The sequence below is a fragment of the Solanum verrucosum genome, unplaced genomic scaffold (genome assembly GCF_900185275.1).
Source record: "Solanum verrucosum unplaced genomic scaffold, falcon-dt-bn FXZP01000078.1, whole genome shotgun sequence".
NCBI classification, from domain to species: domain Eukaryota; kingdom Viridiplantae; phylum Streptophyta; class Magnoliopsida; order Solanales; family Solanaceae; genus Solanum; species Solanum verrucosum.
The window spans coordinates 774674-786469 of record NW_026020150.1 but is presented as its reverse complement, the minus strand read 5'-3'; the positions used below and the strand labels follow the sequence as shown (position 1 = coordinate 786469).

At 38.9% G+C, this 11796-nt stretch overlaps 1 protein-coding gene across 1 annotated transcript; it reads right to left on the bottom strand.

The window, feature by feature from the left end:
* Positions 1-479: 479 nt before the first annotated feature.
* On the bottom strand, positions 480-2939 carry LOC125828065 (uncharacterized). Its single transcript, XM_049507369.1, has 2 exons — positions 2251-2939; positions 480-582 (listed from the first exon to the last, which is right to left on the bottom strand). Exons 1-2 carry the CDS (start codon positions 2937-2939, stop codon positions 480-482), a joined length of 792 nt encoding a protein of 263 aa, XP_049363326.1.
* Positions 2940-11796: the final 8857 nt, after the last annotated feature.

Below are 11796 nucleotides of genomic sequence, written 5' to 3'. Positions count from 1 at the left end.
GGGTACGATAGATATTGTCTTTACACACGTTTAAGATGAAGAATCATCAATACCCACTTCCAATTGCTTAGAAATGGAAATCTTCAAAGCTTCAAAGCTAAGGAACAATGTCTCCAAAACTCTAAGTTCTAAATACTGAAAATAATGTTTGATATTCTAAAATTTGATACTGGTTGCATACTAAACTAAAAGTTCAAACGAGTATTTATAGTTGTCAAAAAGTGTGCTGCGAAGGACTACTTGATGCAGTTAGTTGGGATCGCCGATCCACTCGGCGATCCGCCCTTTGGTCAGGCTCATCGCCTTTCTACATTGGCCTTCAGCAAATTCAGGTTATGTAACTTTGGGAGATAAAGCACTGCATCACGGAATTGTTCGGCAACTCGCCGACAGTTCTTTTATCCCCCCAAATTGATTTTCTCCTTCAAAGCTTGGAACACTGGAACATTAGGCGAGACCATAGCCTTTCGGCGACTCGCCTAATGGTTTAAGCGATCTTCAGGCCGTCTTTTCTTCATCCTTTCAACTGCATTGTTTCTTTTTGCCCAATAGTGTCCATGTTTTGTCTCGAACTCGAAATACCTGAAACTCAAGGATTTTCATCAATTATTGAGACAAAATATGCATTGGAGGACAGTAAATCTATCAAAATAAAGCCCTAAAAGAGTCCAAATCGTGGACTCATCAGGTTTCTATTTTGTGATTTGAAGTAATGAATTGGAAATGGAGTTTTAATACCTTTAAAAGATTTAAAATACCTTAATTAATCAATAATAACCGTCCCTTGACTCATCTAACTTAAAAAGGAATTTAGTACTTAACCCCTCCACTTGGCTGAAATTAGACAACGAGTAGTGGTGACCTATGACCCATGACCTACGAACCGTATGTGGGATCACTCCCCGTCCTGCAGGTCCGTGGTTTGGGTTTCAGGGTCACCATTTGCGACCTTGACCCACGAAGGCCATCCACGGGGCATGGATGGACCTATGGGGCATAGGTCCCATCCGTGAGTCACCAGATATTTGACAGCTTTTTGGTTTCTTAGGGTCTTAGGGGTTAGGCTTTAGGGTCCTCCTCAAAGATCCGTTGGGTGGTCCTTGGGGAGTTGTACCTTGACATTTAACCCCTAAACCCCTCAACCTACGCTTGGGACATCATTCTACACCTTCAAACCCCACATCAAGCTCAAACACAAACTCGTCAGGCTCTAGTTTCACTTACTAGTTTTCTGGGTCGTTACATTATCTCCCCCTTAGGAACATTTATCCTTGAATGATACTTTAAACACTTTAAGGTAATAAAGACTAAAGACTAGTAGCCCATCATGCATGCAACATCATAAACAATGCACAAAACTAGGAGGAAACATCAACTCCATCTAAAACATACTCAATGCAACACAAGAAAGTAGGAACTACATCTACAAACTCATTATGCATGAAAACCTCAACATTTCTCAATTCATTGGAGGAATTTCCTTCTCCAACTCAATTCATGCTCATCATAACATCATTAGGCACATTATGCAATTTCTCTTAAAAACACATTTAGGCATGTTCAATAATTCACCTCATGAAGCATATAGACAACTCATACTAAATGCACATCAACATGAGGAACATAATTCATAAAAAAACTCATTTTCTCATTTAAACATAAATTCACCGAGAACATGCATAACATAAGGAGACCATGGAAACAGGTATTCACACATGACTCCAAAACATGAAACAAGCTACAAGGAACTCTTGGTCTCAATCTTGAATAGCAATAGAAGGAAAGAGATAAGGAAATCAAAACTCTCAACAACCTTATTATTCAACATACCATATCCCCCTTAAGAACAAACCAAACTATGGCTAACATGAAAATAGCATAGGAACCTCGATACAACATTCACAACTATAAGAAACTATCAACATACCGCTGCCTTCATCCGGATGAGCTCCTTTAATATCTTTAGCTTGAAGTACATAAAAATGATTTTTCTTTGGAGCATTAGGATCTGGGCCAATAAGGGAAGCTTGTTTGACCTCCCTTCCTTTGGCCGTAAGAGTAGGGCAATCTTTCACTTGGTGATCATTCTTTCCACAAATATAGCACCCACTTATACCGGCTAGGCACTTTCCATGATGCTTCTTTCCACAATTGTGGCAAGTAGGTTAAGAAAATGGAGGTCCACTTCCTTTCTATTGGTTACCCCTGTGAGTTCTTCAAGAATCTTGGTTAAAATCTCTCTTTTTGAACCTTGGTTGACCTTGCTCATCAAACCTAGACCTCTTCATCTCCCTATTCTTTTTCTTAATCTTGAGCATCTCAGTACGACACTCTTTCTCAACTAGTTTAGACACACCCGTGACATATCTACTCATCTCATCCCTCGGGTTAGACACCATGGATTGCACACTCATGCTACCTTGATTAAGGTTGATAAACTCCTCCACCTTAGCCTCCCTCTTCTCATGGGGGAGGAACCTACCAAGGAATTCTTTCTTAAAATCCTCCCATTCTATAGGACCCGCTCCTACCGGCCGATTGCTTTTCCATTGAGTAAACCAAACTTGGGAAACATCCTTCAATCGGTAGGAAAGTTCCACTTTTTGTATAAAAGTCACCTTCATATTATTGACTACCTTATACACCTCATCAATAAACTCTTGGGGATCCTCTCCCACCTTGGAACCAAGAAATATCAGAGGACTCATCCTCACAAAGTCTCTCAACCTAGAAGCTATAGTGCTCACAATAGGGTTCACATGAGTCATACTCGTAATAGCTTGAGCAGTCATGGCTTGGGCTTGAGTAGTTACGGCTTGAGCCATCATCAAAAGAGCCGACCTAACTTCCTCATTGGACATAGCTGGGGGGATCCACCGAAACTTGATTGCCTTGATGAACTTGGTCACCTTGAGAACCTTGGGGAGGAACTCTCTCATTTACAATCTCCTCTTCCACTCTTCTTGCAGCCGCCCTTCCTGTATTCATATCCTATAAACACAAGAGAAGGGTTAGGAAAAGGACTTTTATAGAGCTAAACTCTATGGCATGACTTCCAAAATAATGAAAGAAGTGTAGCTTCCTAACGTCCTATAGCCTCTCATTCATAAATGTGTCGCGACTCACATCCTTGAACAAGACTATACTAGACGTGGCTTATGAGACATCAATCCTAAAAACCATTCCCAAAACCTTATGATCTGATACCATGTTTGTCACGACCCAGGGGTACCCCTAGATGCAACACGACATATAAGACTTCGAAAAGTCTCATACAAGCATCATAGAATTCATAACATTCGATATAAGGAATATGGTATGGAATTAAAACTCTTTTAATCCACACAATCAAAACTTTATTTAAAACAATGGAAGTCTACTGGTCTCACATGGCCATCTAAAAACAATCTTGGAAATGAAAGTAGGGTCACAACCCTTTACAATAGAAAGTCTAACAAATGTCTATTACATGAAAGAAATGAAACATCAAAGTACTTGTCCTCGAATCCATGAGGACATACCAATAGTCTTGGAAGAACTCAATCCAAGCTTCAACTAGAGAGAATCAACTCTAATGCCGAAACCTACACCTTGGTAAAAAAATGAAGAAATATGGGTTAGCACATTTAATGTACTAAGTATGATAGCCATGCAAAACCTCGCTTAAAACAAACATTTTATTTGAAAGTCATTTTTTATGCCAATTTGAGAAAACTTCATGAACATAAGTATAAGAGGCATAATATACAAACATAACCAACATACAAGTCAATTTATCATATTAGAGACATAATCAAGATATAAGCCATCTCATCACCTTAAAGCCTTGACCTTAAGCAACCCTAAGCCATACTTTGTGCTATGTATGAATAGCGTCCCATACCACCATCCACACTAAGTACCACATTAGGACCACCAAAAGTGAACTTACCATTCTTTCTTTTTCATCATTAGACAATACTCATACATAAGGAACATAAACATTTCATAAGTCATAACAAGGAAGTAACTCATAATACAATCCAAGTATAGCATGCATCATTATATTTAAGCATATGAGTCAACATTTTTCATTAGCTTCATTTAGAGAACTTCCATTCATTTGTCATGAAGACATTAGAGAACTCACTATAGCCCTCTCAAAGCCTACTCTTGCAATGCATGGATGACATCCCATACTACCACCCACACTTCATAAAACTTCTCAAGAAACCATAGTGCACACCTCACATGATGGGAATAAGAATTAACCGACATAGACCATGTGAGCTTGACATGGAATCTGGTGTCAGGAACCCACACCGAAAAGTAGTTCATTCACATTACATTATCGTAGTTGAGAGGGCCACAAACGTTAGGCCTAATAACCCAAGGTACATTACACTTGAAAGGGCCACCACCATTAGGTCTACCACTTCTAGGTACATTATAAGGATAGCTCATTGACTTTCCTAGAAAAGGCCACCACCATTACGTCTACCACTTCAAGGTTCATCATTTCACACAATAAAGGGCAACCAACATTTGGTCTTTCGCTTCAAGGTTTATGATCATATTAGTTTCTAGATTCATCATGAAGGGCTACCAACATTAGGCCTACCGGTTCACGACACTGACTAGAATCCTTCATCATTCATTTAGGAAAGGGCTACCAATATTAGTCTACCAATTCTAGGTTTATCATTACATTCATTCATTGACTCCTCATGAAAGGGCTACCAACATTAGGTCTACCGATTCCATGATCATTAAGTCAAGGAACATTCATTACACAAGAAGATGATATCTAAGACTACTTATTCAAGATAGTTTATTCATGATCACATTTATCAATAAAAGAAAATGATGCCTTAAGCCTACCAATTCAAGATACATCAATCCACATTACTTTCATTTATACATGAATAGGATGCCTAAGCCTACCAATTCAAGATATAACATCACATTATAGAAAACCACTCACATTCTATCATCATCATCATTCATGACTGTTAATTGAGAATATACTTTAAATAATAACACAATTACATTCTAAGAATGATCATAATACATTCATTGAGATCACACACATATACTTCACATCATGATCATACATAGATCCTTGATGAAATTGCCCTCCAAGGCTGTACATCAATAACAACCCAAAAATATAAGATACTACAATATATAAGGGAATTAACATGATTTAATAACTAATTCAATATAAACTTAAACAATTTAACATACTTTCATGATCAATCAACCCAATTCACAAACTTCCAATTTAGGATTTTGGGGAAGACATGGGTTCATAGGAGAAATTCACCATAATTCATCAATAGTTCAACAATCCATTCATAATTCATCGTATAAAAGCCTTTGAAAATGTCTTGGAATTGAACCCATGCATAGATTGAAAACTATGGTTTTTGGGGGAATTTGGAAACTTCAAATCCTCTTTTGATAGGGCTTCTTGAATAAAACTTAATCAAGGATGAAGACTACCATACCTTTAGGTAAGAACTCCACAAAACTTGAGTGGGAATGGTGAGATCTTGATCTTGAAAGCTTGAATCCTTCACCTCCAATGGTGGTTTCTAGAGAGAGACTATTTGGAGAGGGTTGGAGGTTTCCATTTTATGATTTGAAGTAATGAATTGGAAAATGAGTTTTAATAGCTTTTAAAGATTTAAAATATTAATTAATCAATAATAACCATCCCTTAACTCATCTAACTTAAAAAGGAATTTACCACTTAACCCCTCCACTTGGCCGAAGTTAGACAGCAAGCAGTGGTGACCCACGACCCATGACCTACGGACCATAGGTGGGCTCACGCCCAATCCTGAAGGTCCGTTGTTTGGGTATGAGGGTAACCATTTGAGACCTTGACCCACGAAGGCCATCCACGAGGTGTGGATGGACCGACAGGGTGTAGGTCCCATCCGTGAGTCACCATATATTTGACAACTTTTTGGTTTCTTGGGGTCTTGGAGGTTAGGCTTTAGGGTCCTCCTCAAAGACCCCTTGGGTGGTCCTTGGGGAGTCGTACCTTGACATTTAACCCCTAAACCCCTCAACCTACTCTCGGGACATCATTCTACACCTTGAAACCCCACATCAAACTCAAACACAAACTCAATAGGCTCTAGTGTCACTTACTAGTTTTCTGGGTCGTTACAGGCAGCCTTGGCTTGACCCTTTGGATTGGCACTTGACCTATATGCCTTGACTCTTAAAACTTCTATGACACTTCTAGATGATCTACTAATCTATGGGGAGTCATTTTTATAAATTCAAACCCTACGTTTAGTCTCTAGTTTAACCTATTATTTTACGGAGTGTTACACTTATGAAAAATTATGAACATGATGTGAAAGGTTTACTCTCGTATTAATGGTTCTAAGGTTGAAAGGACATTCTAACCTAATGAATCCATGAACTACCATTATACCATGTTGGTTTGAGTGTTAGGCATTCTTCCATGAACATGAATATAAAGTAAAGTCCTAACATAAATATTAAAGGGAATTGAGCTTAGCACCGAGGGGATATGAATTTGATATGGCAGCTTTTACGTTAGAAAGTCCAGCTTCCCAAGGTAAGTTATCTCATGAGATGGAAACCTTTTACCTCAATTAGTCTGGGTTTGTAGTAGTAATCTCCTTATCCCATAACTATGTGCCCACATAGATCCTTAGCTAGTGGATCCACCTAAATGCTAAACATGTTAGTTCTACCTTAGGCAAGTAGGACACCTCTTTTCGGTGTGGGGCATGACATCGGATTCCATGTAGCTCAGATGGTCTATGTCGGTTAAGGCTATATTTCCCTATATGACAAGAACATGATCCATGACATGACAAGAACAAGAATATGAACTATGAACAAGAACATGAGTTATGTACTATGATTACTTGAGAGGTTCTACTTAGTATGAATAGGGGTATGGGACTTCATTCGTGCATTGCACAAGTAGGCATTAAGAGTGATTATGGTATATTCTTTTATGACATGATGCTTTATGAGTTAATGTATATTTTCCATGACTATGAACCATGAACATAAACATGAACATGAACATGAACTATACTTATGACTTCTTAATGAGCTTTACTTAGTGTGAGTGGGGGTACGGGATTTCACTTGTACATTGCACAAGTAGAGTTGTAAAGGGGTTCTGGTGTGGTTTCCTTTTGCTATGAAGATATATGAAACTATGTATACAAGATATGAATTGTTACTAAGAGTGACTTTACTTATATTAAGATATGAACATGAATGACTCCTTGTCTATGAGTGTTTGCTATGGATGAGGTCAAGGTATGTTATCCATGATTATGGTAACCTAGGGTTGCTTATGGTATGGTTCGACTATGTAATTACTCTAAATGTGCATGACGGCTTTTAAACTTGATAAAGGCATGATTTCAACTAAATGACCCTTTTATGCATGTTTTAAGAATTTTCTATGCATGGCTTCCATACTTAGTACAATATTTGTTCTAACCCATATTTCTCCACATTTTCTTATAAGTGTAGGTTCCGGTCGTTAAGGTATACTTCTATTTTCATGTAGAGCTTGGGTTGACTATTCTCCAAGCTTGGTGAATCCTGGTGGTTCGAGGATAAGGCTTATTCATTTCTAGTTCATTTTGTACTTCCATTTTCAAGACTATGATGTAATGGGATATGTCCCTAAGATTGTATTCGATTGTATTAGATGGTTCCTTTGAGACAAGGTCTAAACTCTTATATTCCTTTTATGAAAAAAACTTCCATTGTAAAAGTTTTAAATTCCGCATCATTTCTATTTACTTATGTTCGTGATTATTCAAAGGGCTTGTATGAGACCCCTTCGGGGTCAAGTACGACGTGTTACATCTAGGGGGTACCCCTGGGTTGTGACAAACTTGGTAATTAGAGCACAAGGTTTAGAATGATTCTAGGATAATGTTTCATGAACCACGTCTAGTAGAGTCTTGTTCATGAGTGTGAAACGCGCCACACTTATTAATGACAGGCTATAAGTGCTTAGGAACTTTCACTTCTTTCATAACTCTTTAGTCGTGTCTTAGAGTTTTAACTCTATGAAGTCCTTTTCCTAACCCTTCTCTTGTGTCTTTAGGATATGAATACAAGAAGGGAGACCGAAAGAAGAATGACAGAGGAGATGGTGAATGAGGGATTTCCTCCCCAAGGTCCTTAAGTTCCTCAAGCTCTTAATAATGAGGGGGACATGACAAATGTGGAAAAAAGGTCGGCTCTCCAAATATTGCCTCAAGCCGTAATAGCTCAAGTCAATATGGATGCTAGAGTTCGTGTGAACCCCAATGTGAGAACCGTGGATTGAAGGTTGAGAGACTTCACAAGAATGAGCCCTCCTATATTCTTTGGTTCCAAAGTGGGTGAATACCCTCAAGAGTTCGTGGAAGAGGTTTACAAGACAATTAATGCTATGAGGGTGACTTCTACTGAGAAAGCAGAGCTAGACACTTATCAATTGAAGGATGTGTCCCAAATATGGTATACTTAATGGAAGGGTAATAGGCCGATTGAAGTAGGTCCCATAGATTGGGAGGTGTTCAAGAAAGCATTCCTTGATAGGTTCTTTCCCCGAGAGAAGAAGGTAGCAAAGGTGGAGGAATTTATCAACCTTCGTCAAGGAGGAATAAGTGCCAAAGAATATTCTCTAAAATTCACTAAGTTGTCCAAGTATGCTCTGTCCTTAGTGGTGAATCTGAGGGATGAGATGAGTCGCTTTGTGACCGGTGTGTTCAACTTGATTGAAGAAGAATGCCGTGTGGAAATGCTACATGATAATATGGACATATCACGTCTATTGGTGTATGCTCAACAAGTTGAGGAGACAAAGCTTAGGAAGAAGAATAGGGAAGTGAAAAGAGTAAGGACTGATCATGGAAATTCTTCCAAGGGTAAGTTTGAGGGTCAAGGGTGACCAAGGTTCAAGAGAAGGTTCTCCAACCAAGGTTCCTCTAGTGCCCCAAGGGTCAAAAAGGATAGGGTGCCTAACCCTAAGCCTCAAGGTGGCAATAGTGGTGGATCTTCTATGACAAGGCCTACTTGTGCCATGTGTGGCAAGAAACATGAAGGCAAGTGTCTTGTTGGCACAGATGGTTTATTTCATTGTGGGAAGAGTTGTCATATGGTGAGAGATTGTCCCATGCTAAAGGTTCAAGGAAGAGAGGAGAAGCAAGCCCTCCCTAGTGGTTCAAACTCCCCGAGGTGACCAAGAGAGCTCCCCGTATGTGGTGACCAGTATGTTACATGTCGTTTCTATTGATGTTTATGCATTGTTAGACCCCGGTGCCACTTTGTCATTTGTTACACCTTTTGTGGCTATGAAATTTGAAATACTCCCCGAAGTGTTATTAGAGCCTTTTTCAGTGTCTACCCCGGTTGGTGACTCGATTGTGGCAAAAAGAGTCTATAGGAGTTGTCCTATTTCTTTGTCTCATAAAGTCACTTTGGTTGATTTGATAGAATTAGACATGTTAGACTTTGATGTCATTTTGGGGATGGATTGGTTGCATGCATGTTTTGCCTCTATTGATTGTAGAACTCGGGTGGTTAAGTTTTAATTTCCAAATGAGCCTACTTTAGAATGGAAGGAGGGAAATTCTATCCCTAGAGGTCAATTTGTTTCATGTCTAAAAGCTAGAAAAATGATCTCCAAGGGGTGCATTTATCATATTATGAATGTTGAGTCCGAGACTCCTTTCTTAGAGACGGTCCCTGTTGTGAGTGAGTTTTCGAAAGTCTGCCCCGATGACTTAGCCGGCATTCCTCTCGAACGGGAAATAGACTTTGGCATTGATCTCTTGCCGGATAATCAACTTATATCCATTCCTCCCTATAGAATGGCCCCGGCCGAATTGAAAGAGTTGAAGGAGCAACTCAAGGATTTGTTAGACAAAGGCTTTATTCAACCAAGCATCTCTCCATGGGGTGCTCAGGTATTGTTCGTAAAGAAGAAGGATGGGTCCCTTAGGATGTGTATTGACTACCGCCAATTGAACAAGGTAACCATAAAGAATAAATACCCTCTTCCTAGAATTGACGATTTGTTTGACCAACTCCAAGGAGCTAGTTACTTTTCGCAGATGGACCTACGTTCGGGCTATCACTAACTTAGGGTGAGAGGGATTGACATTCCCAAGATGGCCTTCCAAACGATATATGGTCACTATGAGTTCCTAGTAATGTATTTTGGTCTAACTAACTCCCCAGCGACATTCATGGACCTAATGAATAGGGTATTTAGGCAATATCTTGATTTGTTAGTGGTCGTTTTTATTGATGACATTTTGATCTATTCAAGGAGTGAGGAGGAAGATATGTATCATTTGAGGATTGTATTACAAGTCCTTAAAGACCACCAATTATATGCTAAGTTTAGTAAATGCGAGTTTTGGCTAAGGTTCGTTGCCTTCCTTAGTCATATTGTGTCGAGCATGGGCATTGAGGTAGATCCTAAGAAGATGGATGCGGTCAAGAGTTGGCCTAGACCTCTAACTTCCACCGATATTAGAAGATTTTTGGGTTTGGCCGGTTATTATAGGAGGTTTGTTGTGGGTTTCTCCTCCATTGCTTCCCCATTAACGGCCTTGACCTTATCGGAGGGTACCGATGGGTTTGTGTTATATTGTGACGCTTCTCGAGTGGGTTTGGGATGTGTCCTTATGCAACATGGTAAGTGATTGCCAATGCTCAAGGCAACTCAAAATCCATGAAAAGAATTATCCGACCCATGATCTTGAACTAGCGGCGGTAGTGTTTGCTTTGAATATATAGAGACATTACCTTTATGGGGTCCCAGTAGGTGTGTTCACGAATCACAAGAGTCTTCAATATGTGTTTACCCAAAAAGACTTGAATCTCCGACAAAGAAGGTGGTTAGAACTTTTAAATGATTATGACATGAGTGTCCTTTACCACCCCGACAAAACCAATGTAGTTGCAGATGCCCTAGGTCGATTGTCTATAGGTAGTGTGGCTCATATAGAGGATGAGAACAAGGAGTTAGTTCGTGATGTGTGTTTTATTAGGAAATATAATTTAGACTGGTTTTAGAGTCTCCACTTAATTTTTAAGAAAAATAAAGAAAACTATCATTTTCGAAAGACTAAAACAGAAAATCTAATGAAAATATTTAAAGGGGCTTCGGGGTTCCTATTAATGTTCTAAGAAGGATTTTAAAGCATTTAGAACATCCGCTAATGCGGTTATCTGACAATTAATTATTTGGCTAAAATAATTTGATTTGATTCGAATTGAATTTTTTTATAATTAAAGCTATTTTAAAGGGGAAAAGGGGAAAATGGAAATACTAACTAAGTGAAATATTTCTTGGGCTCATTTTTGTTTTGGGCCTTTGGCCTTTTTGAGTCACCTACACCTGTTCTAAACTTCTAACAAAAATAATAATAGGCGAGATGAGAGGGGCTTAAGCCCAAAGTAATAAAATATAATTTTTTCGAAATAAAGAGTGGGCCTTTGACCCAATTTCTCGACTCTCCAATCTGTTGCATATTCTTCCGAGACCTGTTCGTTAATTCTTAATAGGTTGGCCAACTCGAGAGGAAGGGTTTGAGCCGTGGTGGCTCTCTCCAAATGCAAAGGAATGAGATAGGAGTTCATGAAGAACTCGAGCATATTTTACATGCAGCGAAAAATGAGAAGATAAGGATTAATAAACCATAACAGAAATATAAGCATTTAAAATAAATCATAGTCGTCCTTAAACAAAATATAGAAAATAACTCTATCAAGTTGAAATGACATAGATCTAGATGG